Source organism: Alosa sapidissima, chromosome 16 (genome assembly GCF_018492685.1).
Source record: "Alosa sapidissima isolate fAloSap1 chromosome 16, fAloSap1.pri, whole genome shotgun sequence".
Classification (NCBI taxonomy): Eukaryota; Metazoa; Chordata; class Actinopteri; order Clupeiformes; family Clupeidae; genus Alosa; species Alosa sapidissima.
Window position 1 is genome coordinate 27,900,564 of NC_055972.1, and position 20,693 is coordinate 27,921,256.

Sequence of the window (20,693 nt, forward strand, 5' to 3'; positions counted from 1 at the left end):
TCTCTGCGTTGTGTTTTTAAAAGAAAAGTTGAAATAATGCAACGTGACGTTCGAACTGGGTCTTACTGAATTTGTTTATTTTCGTACACAGGCTATCACATTCAGGTGTTCCTGTTGCGTCAAATCTGACAAGCCAGCCTGGGACACTTATTAAAAGTTAATTTTTGCGGAGCATAGCCCCACGTCACACCTACACCACACCCCCTTACCCTTAGATTCCCGTGGGAAAATAAAGAAAATACAAAAACTCCAAAAAGAAAAGCACAACTCATGTGGGGAAATTCAGGGAAACAACATTAATCCTGCTACAGATACACTGCTTAAGGATTAAAAATGTTGAGTGTACAAACTATATGTTTTATGATTCATTTTACAAAAAACAAAATAAGCCTCTGAGTTATTAGTGGTGGGGTAATGCTATTGTAACTTAAATTATTAATTGCACTAAAAGATCACATTTTTTGTTTAAAAAATGATATTAGATTCCCCATGCAAACTTTGAAATGAACAAGCTGAACAAAAATGTTGATAGTGTTGCATTTTGAACAGCATCAGATGAAAATCAAGATGATAATACAGTTCCTTAATATATAAAGGCTTATAAGCCTACATAATTGATAATTTAAATCTAAAAACCATACATTACCCTCGCAAAGAGGGATGAGGGTCTGTTTGCTTCAAATGAGTAGCCCTCCATATGATTTCAGGTCCTTAAGGTAGCATTCATTCCTAAAACGGTTGGAGACCCCTGGTCTAGAACAAACATGCTGTCACAGGCCAACACCACGGGTTAATAAGAATCGGATGACCTTACAGTCCATCTCTGGGTATGTGAATAGACTGGATGCTCCAGAACAACACACACAGTTGATGAATAGCATGTTGTGCTATGTGTTTTCGTGCTTCTCCATTATTACTACATGTCAGTGTGTAACAATAACTCTTTCCAGGTAGCACAGACACACTGATCTGTTCTTGATCAACTGGAAGGTCATCCATTCACAGCAAGGGCATCGACAGTCAGACACTGGTGAGAAGGTTTGAATATGTTAAAGTATGGGATTGAGTTAGTATACTGTAGTATTAATATACTGTAGTATTGAGCATGCTACTGTAGAGTACAATGTTAGTGTAGTACTGAGTATGTTAGTAAGGTGCTTCTCAAGTAGCTGCTCAAGCTCCTTCTCTGAGTTTCTAAATGTTTGTGATAACAGTGGCAATAAGTGATTAATTCCAGCACTGCAGGGCTAATTATTAGGTGCGAATACCTCAAATCCTCTGCAGGATATTTTTGGGACTGATTTTTTTCCTTGCTGCAAGTGTCTTTGTGCAAAACGTCTACCGGAAAGCTGATGTCTTTCAAGCTCTTGAAGATAAACTCTCAGCTATTTCTCTCTGGCAAAATATGTGAATAGGATTCATTTGATTTATACTGACATAACTCATCTGGAACACGGGGGAATGAGAACATTCACTTTCTAACCTTAAAGTACTGCTCGGTGATTGGTGAACTGAAGCCATCTCTATTTATGTGTTCATCATGTCTTTACAGCTAGTGGTGTGCGTCTTCTACCTGCCTTTTTCCTCATGCCTGGTTTGCACATAATCATTGCATCACATGTCTCATTAGTGTTGGTGTCATATCAATAACCCAGTTATGACCCAAAACCATTAAAAGCAATCATGCAACTTTAAAATCACAGGCTTCACACACAGATAGGACTACCTCATTTTTCAAGAACTCATCGGATATCATAATCGTACTCATCTAAGTTTGTGATTAAAACACAATAACTGATTAAATAGTGACTAGAAATGCTACAAGTTGCATTAATCTAATATTCCATCAAATTACTGAATGAATGACTGACTAACTGAATGAATGAATGAATGAATGAATTGATTGAAGGAATAATTTCATTGCACTTTAAAACAGGTACATTTCACTGGTCTAAAAAGATCACAATCAACAAAACCTGCGGAGCATTATCCCTAATGGATCTGACCTTTGGAGCCGCATGTTTTCAAAGTCTCCAAAGGCTCCAGGGTACCCAGGATACAACAAGCTGTGCAGCTGACCTCTAGAGAAAGGATTAGATCCCTCTGTGGCATCATCATCTTCTTCACACCAGTCGATAGCTATACTGTTGAGTACCAGCTCAGACCCTCTAATTACAAGCTGAACAGGATTTAGACACCTGTGATATTGCTAAAAGTAATCCTGTGCGCAATACCTAGCTTTATTTCTTAATACGTCTCTGCAATCGCAGCATCCTGGGTCAATCTCATTTCTCATTTTAGGTGTAATTAAAGACTTGGCTTAATAAGAATACCATGGCGAAAACAAAAGTGTGGCAACTCTGTTACACTGCAAGGCTTTCATTATTATTGGAAAAAATAGAAACTACATATTACAGCCTACCGGTCATGCACTTGTGGAAGACTATTATTTTAGAGGATTTCTGTAATATGTAAAAGGTGAAAAACTAAGATAATTCCTGGATGGGAATTTATCTTCACTGTGCTGTGCATGTCTATATAAAAATACTAATGACAAAAACAACTGCATCGAAGATAAAAGCACTTCTGTGAGTATTAGTGGCCTAATTTAAATTATGGACAAAGTGTAAAGTCTTAAGTCTAGCTAAAGTTAATTTGATAACTAGACAAAATGTATTGCTAGTTTAATACCATAGGCAGAACATTAAAGCGCAAACATTGAGGAGTCAGCTCTATGCTTACATATGCCGCACAATAGCAATTAGAACTTTGTAGCCTATTAGATTTTTAATACATGATGTTTATGAACAGTTTATTTAATGAGCTTCTAACAAAAGTAGTGAGGAATGAATCATATTCCCTGTTAGAGAGAAAGTGTGTAACAGCCTTTTCATGGCAAAGATCAGTGACTGACTGAGTTCCTGAAGTCTTTAAACAAGCAGGCAAGTCTAGCCTCAAAGCCGTTCTACACCTGAAGCGTTATGGTTGCAGAGCACAAAAATTGTTTTAGAAGACTGGTCTAATTTTATGCAAATGTATGGGCCGCCATCACGTCTGCTGTAGCCAGTTCCATTGATTATAGTGGAAGCCAATTATTGCAGCAGCATACGCTCTGCGAACGGAACGCTTCAGTTACAGCCTGCTGTAGCTTGCCTTCCAGGCATGGAGGGTGATCGATTCTCAGTGTCCATCTTCCTGCAGCCGCTACCTTTGCCATTACAGTGAAACTCCTGAAATGCACTTGAAGGTCCCTCACAGAGTTCAAAGTGGGAATGAAATCTTGAGTCTTACTCTTAGTGAAGGGCTTGAGGAGTTTTAGGGTTTCACGGTGTTGTCTTTCAGCCTGTTTTGAAGGGGGTTACTTACTAGCACAATAAATTGTGTTTCATAAACAAAGGCATATAGGGATTGATTCACTAATGCCACTTCTGCATTCTATGACATTTAAACCTGCCTTATCACTGCATCACATGTTCCCATACAGCAAAGCATCCCGCCCATATTACCTCTTACTCATATTGTCTGAGTGTCTACCGAGCCAAATATTAGCTTACTATTATTGTTCTAAAACAAGCATTTCTGTGGGTGAACTCGTGAACCATATTAAGTCAGATACTTTAAGGTCATGTAATTTAATTACTTCATTGATAAAACCCCTATGTCTGCCTAAAATAACAATCGGTAGAGATGATAGAGGATGTGCTAAATATAAAATGCCTGGTGGCTTTGTGATAAAAGTCCTTTACTCATGAATTATACTAATCCCCAACCCAGACAGGTCGAAACGTCGCTGGTTTTAATTCAAAATCTGGAAACGGACTGAAGAGCGAATGCACATTGCTGCTCTTGCTTCTCACAATAACAAACTGAACTGCTTCTTCACAGCCACATAACAGGTGGTGTGTCTGTGAGAAAAGGAGTGAGTATGTGACTACATTATGTGTCACCTCAAGTGTGTGAATGCATGTGTGAGAGTGAGAGAGCAAGAACAAGAGAGCGGAAAAAAGGTAGAGAAAGAGAGAGACAGTGTGTGTGTGTGTGTGTGTGTGTGTGTGTGTGTGTGAAATAATCACTTCTCAGTAGAAAAGTGATGGATCCAGGAACTCCAGGACTCACCACTTTGAGCAGGCTCAGGTTATCCCTGAGGGAGGCCAGGACTCCGATGAAGGACACGATGAACATGACCACGCCGAGGAGGATGAGGATGATGGCTGGGGCGAGGAAGGCTCCCTGCAGGGTCTTATAGCGCTGACGCTCTACCTCCGCATAGATCCCGATGGCCAGGATGAAACCACCAATCAACTGCCACAACAAAGAAACAAAATGTTGGGTGGCTCACAAGGGGAGTGTGTATAGTGTAGAGCAGGGGTCTCCAACAGGTAGCTTGCGAGCTACCAGTAGCTCCCCACCTGTTTCTAAGTAGCTCTCCAAAAGGTTTGAGATAACCCAGTCACTTGGGAAACATGTTAGAATTCCTATGAAATCAAATTCACAGTCTACAAAGAGACAGGGGTAAATGAATTGAAAGGAACCTTTAAAAAGCATACAAATCTTATTCAGTGGTTTTGGGTGGAGATCAGCTATGTGAATACATGGCACGCTACTACCCCTGGTGTAGAGTGTGTGTCGTGTGTGCACTTCAGGAGTAGTGTTAATTTCGTCAGACGAGACTAGAGAAAAAATGTTCGTCAACAACCTTTTTTTCCATGACTAAGACGAGACGATGACAAGACTGCACTAATGTCCTGAAACACTGACTAAGACTATCTTAAGATGCATTACTGTTGACGAAAAAAGACGAGACTAAAATGTTTTGCATGAAATAAAAACTAAGATAAAATCTCTCTTCATTTTCGTCTAAAAAATGAGAAGCCAGAATAGCTGTTACGTTTTCAAAATATTCCGAATGAGTTCATGGTTCATGCGCAGCAGCTTTCCTGTAGGCTAGTCTACGTGTTGTTGCTGCAACTAGACATTCTCTGCTGCAACCCTGTACGAAACTACATGGAACAAGAACACCGGAGATTTCTGCCAGAGTTAGCAAGCTAACTACCTAGGCTTTGTGCCACAATGCTACATACCCAGAAGTTGAAGCTTCTCTCATACATATACAAATTGACATCCCCCAGAATGTCCATACGAAAATTTTCAGCAAGTAATGTCAACTATTTAACTAGTTACACTGATGATGCAAAGTTTGCTAGCAAGTAAGCTAGCAAAGTTTGCTAGCAAGTAGCGTTTGGGCGCATATCGCCATCTAGCGTGGCGGAGTAAACATTCATACTTGAGTCTAAGACAGTGTTTCTCAAACTTTTTCAGATGAAGGACCACTTAAGAAACACACGGACCACCTAGCTAAAAAACAATTAAAAATAGACCTAGCAGTATATTAGCCTACACAATACTCACTGAACCACCTTGCTTATTGTCTTTGCACTTTGCTTAATTGTGTCAGAGGATTCGTATGATTTAAACTGGCATATCTGACATAGACAGTGTTGTAGAACTGTTTGAATTTACATACAGTACAAGTTGGTTCAATATTGTAAACAACTCATCTATATTATATTTTACCACGTCTGCTCGTGGACCACTTGGAATAGCTTGCGGACCACACTTTGTGAAACACTGGTCTACGAAGATCATGACAGTGGTCCAGTCAAATCTTTTACTGTCTATGGTCAAATCCCAGCCGAGCTATAACTGTAGCTCGACTTACCTATGCATGTAAACATACTGACTGACTGAAATAATTTGTTATAAAAAAGACTAAGATAGCTTTAGTTTTCTTTTGACTAAAACTAGACTAAAATGACGAGACTTTTAGTTGACTAAAACTTGACTAACAAAAATGATATTTGAATGACTAAATATGACAAAGACTAAAAAGGACATTTCGTCACAAGACTAAGACTAAGACTAAATTAAAAATAGGTGACAAAATTAACACTATCAGGAGGTAGAACAATAAAGGGTTAATAGCGTGTGAATGATGCCATATTTTTGCTTCTGTTTGTAACTTTATTTATTTCAGATTTATTTAAAAGGGACAATGCATATACATGAAGTGCTAAGCATAAATGTGTCAAAATTAGCCAAACGACTATTTTATATCTCCGGTCCCCATACTGATGTTAAGAGGATAAAAATTATTTGAAAAAAAAAATACATTAAATTAAACGTATGTCATCATATATAACAAATAAAAAATAATAAAATATTTAAAATAAGAAGGTTCATGCAACGTGAAAACACTCAGCACATGTTCCGCCACTTAATTTCCCCTCAACATGCGTGATCTGGTTCAACATGTGTGATGTAGGCTACACGTTTGCGTCACCTTCTTGCTTCTAAGTTTAGATGAAGGTGTCAAAAGGGTAAAGATAAATAAAACATTCAAATGCAATGATGAAAATGGCCCTTAAAACAGTATGTCACACTGAATGGTCTCTGACAACTCACTCCACTGGAGACATATAATTTCACTTTCCCATCTGATCCATTTAGCAAAGTCCAACTTCTACACTCCACAATCTAATTACTGCAACTGGCCACAAGTTTCAATGCACCCTCAATTCCTAGACATTTCAGGATATCTAAATCAAGTGCTGTATGCAAACTTCAGTCTCTTTAGAAGATGCAGCCACATGGCAGGACCTGCATAAATTTATTAACACTTAAATAGGGCCACCATATGGTGTGCAGACCAGGAAAAGCCTGGGCACCAGCAATCTCCTCTCCCCTTACCCAGAATTCCTCATATGAACAGATGGACAGATGGACACCCTAAAAAGCACCATTTCTGCTTGGTAAAATATAATTTCTATTGAGTGACTCACATTAACACCCAAAATTAGGTGAATGCATCAGCGGGCTAATAATGCCAACACATCGCGCTAATGTTAACATGGCTTCTTAGTTCTGCTGACGCTGGTTTCTCTGACTCACACTAATGCTCAATTAAATCATTAGCCACAGTGCTAACAAAACCGACTAGCCTAATTATAATGTTCGGCCCTTATTAAGTAACCGGCTGCTGTGTGTTTGGTTAAACACCCCACACAGCTGGTAGTTTGGAGACATTGGGCGCAGAACGTGTGTATTTGATGTTTCACATCTGGCTGCTGCCTCTTGCTTTGCTCTCCTGTTGTTTTCCCATTGCCTTCTAAATAGGGCAGGTAGGCTACAAGCAGAACAGCCATCTGCATTTACTGAAGCCACATTAGAGCCCTATGGAGAGCACTCGAGGGCAGCTGATATAATACATCAACAGCCCAACTCAACATGGCCCTGGTCAAATAGATCATCACCGGCCGTTACCACGCTGAGCCAACATGTGGATAGTGATGTTCCGTGGCTAATTTCAGCATGCCGTGACAATGTACTCTCTCTCACTCACTTCAGTTCCGTTTTCATTTGGACAGGACACTCGGCATTAATTACAGTAGGGTACATCGACTCAAAGATATTGCTCTTCTCTATTTTTGTTCATGATTGCTGCTTTAGAAGCTCGTCCTCTATTCAAATGTGTTCCGTAGCCAACTTTATATAACAGATTTACCTCACAGATGTCATATAATTAACATGAATGTCAAAATTAAGGATGCAATCAGGAAGTCTGGTGAAAGGTTGTTGATATTGACATCAATGGCTAATCAAATGACACCCCACTCATCTGTGCTGCAACGACAATGTGTTTATTTACGATTTCCCAATGGCAAAGAAGGGATTGTGTACAAACACCAGAGAAGCAATTAGCGGAATGTAATTAAAAAAAAGTGTATTGGATGAGAACCGCAGGCCAAACATTTGCCACAACAGTTGTTGTTTTTTCCCCCAACTAATGGCCAAGGGATTGGTTTGACTTCTGTATAATAAATCAATCCAAATATTGTTCAAATCAAGTGAAGAAACAATCAGCTGCTTCTCTGGATAACAGATGAAGATCAATGAAATCCCTTGATACTATCTAACACCTCCTTACCACGGTTGGAACACAGGTTGTTTATCAGCTATTGTGTGTGAGTCAGCCAAAAAAAACCCAAGCACAAATACACAGGAAATCACAAGATAAGGCCTCTGAAAAGAACACAATTTGGGGCGGCGGGTGTGGTGGGGCTGGGGCTTTGGCAGCTGTGACACATCAGTGACACATGCATGATGTGTGTGTATATGCGACTGTCAGACGTAAAGCTTCTGTCCTGTGCGACTGATCCACGATGGGCTTCCTGAGCTAATAATGGCTCTCTCAGATTGCACCCTTCCAATTTAACCCTCACAAAAGGCGGACATACAATGGGAGGTAAAATAGGTTATACCCAATACGTTTTGGGCCTTTGAGTTTATGACCTAGATTTTAACAAAGTTTGGAAGTGAGTCATACGGCCAAAACTGAGTGTGTGAATAGCCTTCTTTCCAAACTATTCCTGTCACCATCGCAAAGGGTCTCCCAAAACAGAAGTGACAAAAGCTGAAAAAGTATTTCAGTTACACATACCAAATCCTTGTATAACAACAAAAAAATAAAATGCCTCTCAATCAAAAGAAAAAGGTTTAGGCAATACCTCAAACAGACTGAATGCTGTGGGCAGACTTTCTCAAGACTTTTTTGGTATGCATGCATATTCACCCTCATTAGATATGATTCCTCAGGGTTTTGAACATAACATCTTCCAGTTTCAATGAATTTAAATATATTCTTGGCTAGTGACATAACCCATTATGTCAAATAGATACAGTTGTAGAAATAAAAAATGTAAAATAGATCTCACTGAAATGGTAGTTTCTCACACTTGGATGGAATGTGGAAAGAGACAGTGCTGGGACTGGTTTAGCCAACCCAATCGCCCAGGTGCCTTGAGGGTGTGCACAGGCGTATGCACATATGCACAGATCTGAAATGCCTAAAAGTCAGTGTCATATTAGACTCTGAAAATCACAGTCAACAGTCTAGAATGCAAACATGCCTGTGTGGCATCCATATTCAGTTAAAAATATGTACAAGGTGTACCTAACTGAGGGGACAATGCAACAATCCCCTTGTAATATCATTTAGAAAAAGTGTCTGATAAATTAATAAATGAAAATGTAAATATAGCAAAACCTTTGGGGCAGCTTCACGATGTAATAAAGGCTCATAACAACAACATGTTACATTTATATAGCGCTTTTCTCAACACTCAAAACGCATCACATGGAAAGGGGGACCTCATTAACCACCACCAATGTGTAGCACCCACCTGGGTAATGCACGGCAGTCATTATGCGCCAGAACGCTCACCACACTCCAGCTTGAGGTGGAGAGTGAGGGAGCGAATTCAATTCAATGAGCCAATTCAATGAGCAATTACAGTGGAGGATGATTGGGGGCAGCCGTGGCCTACTGGTTAGCGCTTCAGACTTGTAACTTGAGGGTTGCTGGTTCAAACCCCGACCAGTAGGCACGGCTGAAGTGCCCTTGAGCAAGGCACCTAACCCCTCGCTGCTCCCTGAGCGCCGCTGTTGATGCAGGCAGCTCACTGCGCCGGGATTAGTGTGTGCTTCACCTCACTGTGTGTTCACTGTGTGCTGAGTGTGTTTCACTAATTCACAGATTGGGATAAATGCAGAGACCAAATTTCCCTCACGGGATCAAAAGAGTATATATACTTATATATACTATACTTATACTATGATTACGGGGGCCATAATGAATGAGCCAGGTTGGAAATTTAACCAACCAATAAAACCAAGTATTCACCCACCCCCCACCACCCTTGTATATTTTTCGCTTTGGAATCATTGTCAATATAATTTGCCCTTTTTTACAATAATTTACAAGAATCTCCTTTTTAATGTCAAAGTATAAGCAAATTTCTACAAAGTAATGTTAATGTTAAAATATACACTACCGGTCACTCCATTATAGACAGAATACCAGCTGAGATCAGTTGCATTGTTTTTTTAATCAGGGCAGCAGTTTTCAGATTACATTATGTTCCTACATAATTGCAAAAGGGTTCTCCAATGTTTTCTCAGTTAGCCTTTTAAAATGATATCAGATTAGTAAACAGAATGTGCCTTTGGAAATTGGATTAATGATTGCTGATAATGGGCAATGTACTGTATATACTGCATTAAAGATCAGGCATTTCACCCCAGCGCAAATAATAGATTAACCAAACCTGGCAGTACAACGAATCCTTAGGGGGACAGTTAGTAAGTGTTCTTAACAGTCTTCTGTAATACACTCCGGGTTCGACTATGTTGTTGGTGCTTCGTTTTATGTGTAGGGACCCTGAGCAAGCTACTGACGAGGTTTGGTGCTGTTTTGAACAATATTACTGGTTAACATATGCTATTTTGGAAGCGTTTGGCTCACCGCCCTTAGCTAATCTACTGTTTGCGATTTGGGGCTAGCTATACCGGCAAGCACTGTAGTGGTTGATCAACGAAAAATACTGTCTCCACGGCTTATTTGATGTGTTTTAATGCAGAAATAGGCCCTGGGGTCAATTTTCGCAGGAGTTACACTTTAATTATATTACAATGCAAAATTACAGATATTAGAGACATTCCTGATGTGAATACACAAGCAACCCTGATGCAGTAGGCCTAGTGATGGAACGTAGACGAGACGCACCCGTCACACATTTGATGTAAATAAGACATAAGGCCTGACTCACACGAGAAGTATGGCACGTGCATGTTGGCTGTGTTACCGGTCCGTTTTCATTTCAACACCCATGTTAACAGGTTAGAGCATTCCAACTGCCTCCATGCCACATAACTGCAGATAACTGTGCTGCAACTGCAAGTGATCTAGACAGTAAAAGTAGTTGCTATTTTTCACGCAAGAGGTAAGCATGTTGGAAGTAGTCCTGTAAAATGATACAATGAAAGAGAATAGCAGTTCATCAGCAGCCCCGGGCCGAGTGAGGGCGGCTCCTGGGGTGACTACACACACGCCAACACACTGCAGCAGTGACAGAACTAACGCGCCAAGGATCTGGTGTGTGAATCGGCCCTAAGCAATGCTGCCATCACATGTTTGATTAGTTTGCTAAGCTAAGATGTATTACTATCGAATATGTGCATTTCATTTAACATTTTGGATTTCAAAAGGACTCCAAAATCCCACTGAAGATTAACTAAATGACCTGCCTTTGTATTTATAAAACTGTAGTATCAGACGGAAGAACTGGAAGTGTCCTTAAATTTACACATACATCACTCTAGTGGTTATTACCCAGTGGAGTGCCATGCAATGCAAAATGAGTTGCTCTGTGTAAATATGTTGTGCTCTATTGTGTTGAGATACAGTATGTTTGCCCTGGGTAACAGTTAGCTACCTATCTAAGAATTAATAACTGTTTCCTTAGCCATTTTCATTCAATTGGAAACCTTGTTTTCCTGCTAGTCAAATGTAAACAACGTAGCTATCAAAATATAATCAAAAATTACTTTTTGAAATGGCGCCAACAAATGTAAACAAAACTTCTCAAAGGACATTTGAGAATGTGTCTCACAACAACCATCATTATCTTCTTTTATTCTTTAGGCCTACCCATCTCATGCTGTTAAACAGCAGATATCAGCCAGTGGTGCACACCCAAAGGAAGAGTATCTAATCTATCTATAGAATTTACATTTACATCTATTCATTTAGCAGACACTTTTATCAGCATTTTTTACAGCATGTTTACTTGTAGCTAGGAGATACTACTGCCTCTGTCAATACTATTACTATAATATACTATACAATACAATACTATTACTATAATATACTATACAATACAATACTATTACTATAATATACTATACAATACAATACTATTACTAGCACTCTTATCCTCTAGTAGCACTCTAGTCAGCACTCTTATCCTCTAGTAGAGTAAGACATTATAAGTACTAGTCAAAGTGTGATAGGAGGAGAACGTGATGAAAGAAGGTAGATGAGGGAAGAGAAGGAAGTGGTAAGTTCAAGGTAAGTGCGTATTAGGTATGTTATTTTGTTAGAAGTGTTAGGAGAGGAGGTATCCTTGGAAGAGTTGGGTCTTTAGAGTTTTTTGAAGACAAAGAGGCTGAATCCCAATGTCTTCCCTCACAGACTTTGATGGGCGTTCCTGTGAACTTTGTATCCTTTGTGTCCCACTGCAAAATTGTGAAGTGCATGAGGGCTCGCTCACACCCTTTCTGTGTGCCTTTTCTGTTAGTTGGCATATGCAGACTTCACTCAAGGGAATTACCAATAATTCATAGTGTTGTGACGTGAAACACGAGCTTACCCAAAAGCAGGCTGGAAGGTTGAAAAAAACATTAGTAAACAACTGCCATAAAATGGAAACGTGTTTGCAACATGTTTTTGGTTGGATAGGTCACAGGTGCGGTCCCATTCCTGTTATTAGCCTTTAACCTTTACAGCTTCTCAAACTTGACCACTTACCAACGGATGTCAGTTAAGTCTTTGAGGGGTTCAGGGCTTAGACCTTAGGGATGGGATGGGGGATTCAGCCAGAGTTTAGTTAGGCCTAGGGTATGGCGTGCATTTTTGTTTCAGAGCCGAGAGTAGCTTGTGTGCCCAATACACTTACAATATTAGCAATTACTGACTTGTCGGAAAGGAATTGAGTACAAAACAAAGTTATTTTACACTGTCATCAGAGCCCTTGAGTGTTGGCAGGAATGTGTAAACAAGGGTGATGACCAAACTTGGACTGATGTGAAGTGTACAGTGCAGGACACACAAAGGTTGGCCAAATGTTGGACCCTGATGTGCCCAATCTGTGGTTCAAATTATGTCTAGGATTGCTGCCACTTTTAGAGGACTTTTAAACACTATAAGAGGTTTACTGATACCAATCAGTTTTAAGTCAGACAGACTGGAGACGGGGATAATTGCACTTGGCCATCTATTTATTAAATATAATACACAAGTATTAGATCTTCAAATTGAGCCAATCAGATAATTTCATTTTAAAGCTTTACGGCTGAAAGTAACCCAAGAGCAAACTGCCCATGATTTATTGCAGTTTCTGAGCACTGGCACCATGATTTGTTTGGATTTTTCTTAATCTACAAGAGGGACCATTCATCAACAGGAGGGCATGCACAGACACCAGTTGTGAGCAAACTACTAAAACAGACGATTAGCCAAATATGTCAGATTGCCGTAATAACGACACCCATCCCCAGCATGTTTGTTAGGAGACAAACGGAGTATAATATATAATATCCATGCACATAAAGCTCTTGAGGTCAACAATTACTTTATACCACCAATGACATGAGCACAGGTGTGTCGTCCAATATTGAACCCTGTCAGGGCCAGACCTCAGGGTTGTTTGGAGATGAAACCAGACAAGGAAGTGGAGGTTTAGAAGGGATTTTTTTCCCTACAAAAATCAGCTATGAGTGTCTACTCTCTGCCAGCACCTCCATGCTGAGAGGTTACTAAAGGGCAGAGAGCTGTGAGAATGCTGACCGGTTTGAATGGACAGAGAATGACCATCACAGGAGGCACAAAAGCACTGAAGTATGGCCTGGCTGTGTGACGTGTGTAACAGTATGCGGTAGTGTGGTTTTTTAAAGGCTGTTCAATGGTGGGATAATGTGGGCGAGTGGGAGGCCTGTGATGCCATGCATGTCCATTGTTTATGCTGGGTGTGATGGGCCTGGACGTGTGCAGACCTGTTCTTATGTAGCACTGCATTGGTAAGTGGTAATGGAGAGAAGTAGAGAAAGAGAGAGAGGAAGAAGAGAGAGAAGTGAGAGCATAGGTGGAGTTTTACATTCGAGCCAGGGGGGGCAGAAAAAAATAATAATTGTAGCAGCTGAGACCTGGCCTACCACTTGGGGAACACAGCATGAGCACATATGGAGAAAACAAACATGCTAAATAAAGATATATATATATAATTACATTGTAACAATTTAACAATTCGTCCTTATGAAATCCAATGCAGCACGGTTGTCTTGAAACGCAATAGACAGGGGTGTCGCTTAGCAGTTGAAAACATTCGGGGCTTAGCCCATAGTCTGGTTGCTGCTCACTTTTGATAAATTAATCCACCGCCTCTAGACTCATTTGCGCCACATTAATTGAATATTTTGTACAATCATATTTTGTCAATTAAAGAATGTAATGACCTTCCATCTTGACATTTCTGTTTGCTATTAAAAACAAACTATATAGCCTAGTCTAGTGTAACGGATGCCACCTAGCTTAGCTGTGCTTGTGGAACGTTGGTAAACCTCCGACGCCTCAAGAGTGCTGCTGGCATGCGAGCCAACAGAGTGGAGTTTTAAATAACAAGATGCATCGGTTCATGTATGCTTAGCTTAAGGAGAACGAGTCATTGAAAACTCAAATTCGATTCTACAAAGGCAAATTAAGTAAACTCCAAACTGTAGGCTACTGAGTGCAGGGCAGACCTAAATCATAGCGAGAACTCCAAAAATCAAAGGAAGTGTTCATCTACTGTACAGTCTGATGCCTCTCCAAACGCAGAAACGAAGCGCAACATGCCATTACGTTAAGACATGTTAAGAAAAATATTAATATTTTGCTGTAATCCAATGGCACGAAAAAAATGTAATCCACAGCGATCAGTAGGCCTAGATGCACAAAAAGGGTCATGGTGTCGCCAGGCCTACGCGCGTCACATTCACCAGCCAGTTCCAAACAGGTGAACAAGGCTTCGCCACTTTGCTGTTTAAACAAAGTGGAATAAAAAGTCTAAATCTACACACAACGCAAAATCAATTAGTAAGCTGACAGGACATTTATATACATGGCATTTAGGCAACCTTTATTGCAATGTTGGCACGGCAAGATGACCATACTAGTGCAACAGTAATTTTCGTTTTTTGCATCCTGCATGCCTCGTCAGGTTGGCCGTAATATCGCTTTCGATGTGATGTGAAGGATCGCAAGAGAAGAAAACCTGGCTGCTCCCATCATCAACCGCAGCCCGTTCCTTACATTGTTGTTTTGTGGTATTTAAATTATTTTTAAAATATCTGGTCATGCCAGACGTATTTCACTAATTTTTGAAACAATGCAATTACCCGTTTCCACCAGGGGGGGCAGTGCTCCCCCTGCCCCCCCACTAACTTTGCGTATGAGTGAGAGAGAGGGAGAAAAAGAGAGTGAGAAGAGAGACATAGAGAAAGAGAGAGAAGAGAGAGGGAGAGAAAAACAGAGCGCAGTACAGTACAAAGAATAGTGTAAGTGACAAAATAAAAGAGAGAGGGAGAGAGAATAAAAGAAAGAATAAAAAGAGAATAGAAAGAAAGAATGTAATTAGGTGGGTGAAATGTTAAGTATACAGACATATAGACAGGAATGAAACATATTTTCTACACATGTTGAAAATTAATGGTTTGATCAAAATGCAATCAGCCACATTGTTACTCAGATGAGTCTGATGTAGATGCTGTGAATACCAGGCGATAATTTCCCATACATTAACCCCAGACTCTGAGATCCTCATTACATAAAGAACAACTAGGATGTTTTAAGATTTCATGGGAAAACCTGGCAACATAAAGATGCATTGAGATAAAAAAAAAAAGCCATTAACCAGAGAGTTGTTTTTGGGAGAGTGAGTGATAGAAAGAGCTTGCGGAAGTCAGCATGGAGGCAATCATGCAAATTTAGGGAAATGAGACGGAGGCGCTATCTCATGTATAACAGTTGTAAACACCAAATACTGTATCATTCAAAATAACTTCTGTTCTGAGCCTCAAAGAAAGGGTGAGACATATGAACTCTTGAACTCCACAACATTAATAGTGTAGCAGCTTTGCCTCAAAGACATGTTGCGCTTTAGCCTTCATTAGTATCAGAGTATGTTATGTCTGTTCTGTTGATCTGCTGGGTCTAGTCATTTCAAACTCCACTTACTGTGAAACTATACAAAACATGTACCGGTGATCACTGACCATAAACAAATTAAACTGAAGTATCCATTGATGAGTTCATTTATTTAGTTTCCAAAAACGATCAGGTACCATTGGTGCATGTCCTCCACATGTTAGACCGGCTGCTGAGGTGAATCTACCATATGAATACAAGCAAGCAAAGAGCATGGGCTGACTTTGTTGTCTAAACACATCCGAAAGGCATTCAATATACACACACCCTTTGCTCCAATTCCTCAGTGTCACCATCTCAGGGTGTTTTAAAAGAACCAAACTCAATCCATTATAGTAATACTAATAATGGTGCAGCCAAAGGTGAATCCACTAATATTTAGTAGCCTGTAAAGTTGTGGGTTCAATTCCCGGCTTCCACCATTGTGCCCTTGAGCAAGGCACTCAACTCCGAATTGCTCAAAGGACAGGGGTCTTTGTAAAATAAGTTACATAAGAAGTCGCTTCAGATATAAGCATCTGCTAAATGAATAAATCTAAATGTACATATTTCTGGTTAGCAAAAAAAAATTCTCATATTGACTCTGCTGGACAATAATGAATCGTAGTTCCCTGATTTATTTTAATGTTAACAGAGAACTCAGTTTCTTAGAGGAACTGCACTGACCTAAATAAACCCACCGAAACAGAGAACCTGTTCATTTCAGCTCCTCAGCATGTTTATGTTGACTGAGATTATACACTGTTGACTATTTCAATCTTCAATGGCTTTTCTCATGGCCAAAACAAGCTCTTTGCACTTGTCAACTCCTAAATCTTACATCATCCACAAAATCCTGAGATTTATGACAGGCAAGAGAGAATAAGACCAGTCTGAGTCACAACCAATATATCTCACAGTGTTTAAATTCATACCACTCTAGGGAACAGACAATATGAGGTTCTCTTAAGTGCTGTGGTGCATTTCAAAGAAGCCAAGGAAAAAAACACAACAAACATACTCGTGAGGGTCAGAAGTGCATATAAATAATGAAATAAAGATTAACTAGGACACTTTAAACAAGCCTAGTTATTCCGCCTTATGAGACACCTGTCCCAACGTAGCCTTAATTATGACTGGCGGGAACACAATTGCAGGGTAAACAAATTATATTCTTGATTGATTAATCACCACTATGTGGATACTGTTTTTAGAATTGATTTAGATTAAGTGTTAGTTAGTATAATTTGTATTTTAGTATATTTAGTATATTCTTTATCTTCTACTGTCCTTATTGCTTAGTTGTGTTTTTATATTATATACTTTTAATTACTTTTTTTGCTGTTAGTGAATGTGTGTGTGTTGTCTGTATGCTACTGAGACCTTGAATTTCCCCTGGGGATCAATAAAGTATCTATCTATCTATCTATCTATCTATCTATCTATCTATCTATCTATCTATCTATTCAGCCAACTGAAGCATACACGGCACAGCATGGCACTTCCTCCACACCAAGCGTAAAATATGAGCCAATCTTCAGACAATAAAAACGATTAAAGGAACTATTGGTATAAGGAGCTGAGTGGCATCTAATCAGTATAGTGTGTTACTATGCAAGGTTCTCTCATCTTTCTAAGCTCCATACAGACATTTTTGACACACACTGATGTTTAATGATTAGTGAGTAAAGTCTCCTTGACCATATCCATGTTACCAGGCTATCAGGCTTGTGATGTGTAATCACAGCAGAAGATTACCTAATGACAAACCCCAACATTATAAATATTGTGCTAAGGATGTCACATGACCCAAAAACATTGGGTTATGCATCTTGTCAACTATGTCTTATTTGGAAAACAAACATAGGGATTGATCAGATCCCTATGTTTCATTGATCAGGGATTGATCATTATTATCAAATTATTTTTTATTTCTTCATCAAATTACTTTATGGTTATAATCCAGCACAAAACATACTGAATTAGCAGGTGCAATGAAGTAGCCTACTCTAAGTCATTTAGTTATTTTACCCCCCACAAAACTTTGGGCTAATACCGCAATTCAATGAATGTACGTCGTAAAAGACTAATTTATTTTGCTTTATCGGTTTTAATGTATTAATCAGACTACAAATCGGCCTTCATACAGCTTACAGTATAGCCTAATAGGCTGCTTACGTGATAGCATGTTTCACTTGATTAGACCAGTGTCTACAAAAACCATCAAGCAGTCCCATTTAAGCTACTACTTCCAGTCCAAATAAATGACAGGTACAAAGGTAGCTGCCTTACAAATAACTCTCATTATGAAAGGCGGGGGAGGGTGTGGCTTCAATGGTAGAACTGCGTAAAAACACCAAAAGCAACAGGTCGACACAAGAAAAATGTTGAAAAACACATTAACAGAAGGGAGTTTTGTTCTCTACAATATATATTATTATAAAATACATGCACAAGTCCGATTATGGTCATACCAACCTGACTCAACGATTAGGCTCCTGTCCTACAACTGCTCACAAACGCGGCTAGATTGCCACCACCCCTCCACACACATTTAATCTAATTGAATTGAGAGACTCCCCATACTCACCCAGAAAACCGTGGCGTATATAATGAGAGTGAACTTTAGAAAGAGGTAAGAGCACCTCTCGCAGTACCTAACATCTGACATGTTTGATGAGCTCTGTCGCACTCCACGTCCGCAGATTCTCCAGATAGACACTTCCTGGTTCCAGCTCTCACCTGGAACTCCAGTCGCGCCCCACACGCGCTCGCCTAGCACTGAAACAGAGGCATCACAGACGTTCAGGTCTGCTATTTGGAGACGGTGGCTACCTGGGGCCTGATTTAATGTAGGCTACAGCTTTTACTTCCTGACTAATACAATGTGTTGTAGCAGGGGATTCACGCGCAGTCTATTGGGCTAGTGGTAATGTGATTTAAATAACAGTGAGTCAGTCGTCTGGCGCCTTTATTTGTCGCGTTCATAAACAATATGCTCTATTAGGCCTACAATGGGAATGTCAGATATGCCTTCTTGACAACCAGACGTAGCTAATGTAAACACGTAAAGCTTGGGGCATCAACACATTTATAGGTGAAAATGGGCAGCCATCCCATTCGCCCCCCTTTGTTGACACGTGAAATATCATATCACCCTTTTCTTGTTTACATAACTGAACTAAATTAAATGTAATTTACAATTGACTGACACCTGATTGTAATGTGATTTAGGAGAATTTCAAAATATAACGTATCCTTTTATTTGTTGCATTGGCCCATAATTTAAGTGCAAACATATTTGGGAAGTGTTCCCACAATGGCCACAGTAGCACTGTATCATATGATGCCACATGGTGTCACTTGTTTCAGTGTGCATCCGACCCACATATGATAAGTAGGCTACGTTTTGCCGAAATTACAGTTAACAAATATGAATTTCAAGTCATTTCCATGCAAAGTAAGGATTTGAAATAGATGAGACCTGGTGATTTTACTACTGATTTAATTTCAAACAGGCTATACAAATGCAATGACTAAGTCTGAACATAGATAGAATATAACCACACATCACATTCAGAGCTTAGAGAGGCAAATCCAAGAAACCTGTTTTCTGAATAATAAAAGAGTTCCTCCTGCCCACCAAACATGGACGATACCTCCAACTCACCTTTATTCAATTCATGCATTTGTGTATGTAATACCTCTTGTGCGTCAATATTGCTTCTGTTCAAGGTGTCTTTGCTTTAAGGCCGTTGCATTTTCATTCTAAAGATTATAGCAGCACCCCTAGGGCATGATTCAATATCACGGCAGCAGGGCCAATCCTCTGTGTGACACACCTACACATACTGTCTGTCTACACACACATGATAGGGCCTACAACATGGAATCTTTTAACTTTTTTGCCTAAAGGTTATTACAAACTGTTGTACAAGAAATAAGTAAAATGGTAAGCTTGATGTGGCAACATTTCTATCTATTTCACAGATTGGACGGTCATGGACATATTTTGACAAAGAAATTGTCACACCGGGGTCTGGAATCGAAACCAGACGGCTATGGTGGTAACCAAATTATTAAACCACTGTACTATGGAAATTAAGTCAAGTGCAGAGGTAAAGTTTAAAACTTTTATTTTATTTTAACAGTTTATTAACAAGTCAAAACTAGATCAAAAGGCTGAAAAGATCCAGACAAAAAAATAACACAAGAATAGCAGAATTCCAAGCAAAAATACAACATAAAAATCCAAGGTACAAACCATCCCAAGTCAACAGTAGCAATGCACAAAAACAGAGCCAGAGAGAGAGGTGGGAGTCCCAACTCATGACAGTAAATTAGATGAAATGAGAAGGTCTGACTCAATATGTTTGCTATTCTCTAACCTGCATTCCTAAGTCTTCTACAATGACCATGCACTTCCCTCTCTTCTATCCTCTACCTCCTTTGTCTTCTACCACTTTCTCCTCCCCACTTTGACTAGTACTTATAATGTATGCATTCATATCCTCTAGTAATAGGATTGACTGATGCAGCAGTAATTAGGTCTCCTCTGCATTATGGCTTAAATGTTATTTTCACATTATTTGGATAAAAAGTGTCTGCTAGATGAATAAATGTAAATGTTAATGTAGCCTTGGGTTATTTTCACTGATACAGAAGGTTGAATTTAACACAGGCCTATTCATTCTACTTTCTATTCCCTTTTGATACTTGTTGAACCTCTCCAAAACCTAAAATGAGATTAACATGATTGCAATTCGCTGCAAACTGAAGCATTCTTTGGAATTAATTATGGAACTTAGTAAATGAGCAAACAGGAATCATTAGAAGGTCAAAACTAATCAGTAGAGTT

The 20,693-nt window shown here is 39.5% G+C and overlaps 1 protein-coding gene across 1 annotated transcript in view; it reads right to left on the bottom strand.

The window, feature by feature from the left end:
* tspan15 (tetraspanin 15) overlaps nt 1-18,627 on the bottom strand; it is a 42,360-nt gene extending 23,733 nt beyond the window's left edge. Inside the window, exons 1-2 of the mRNA XM_042066765.1 lie at nt 18,426-18,627; nt 4,117-4,302 (exon numbers count right to left, since the gene is read on the bottom strand). Of these exons, the coding sequence (XP_041922699.1) occupies nt 4,117-4,302; nt 18,426-18,506 (267 nt within the window). The 5' untranslated portion in view covers nt 18,507-18,627. The remainder of the gene's footprint in view (nt 1-4,116; nt 4,303-18,425) is intronic.
* Nucleotides 18,628-20,693: the final 2,066 nt, after the last annotated feature.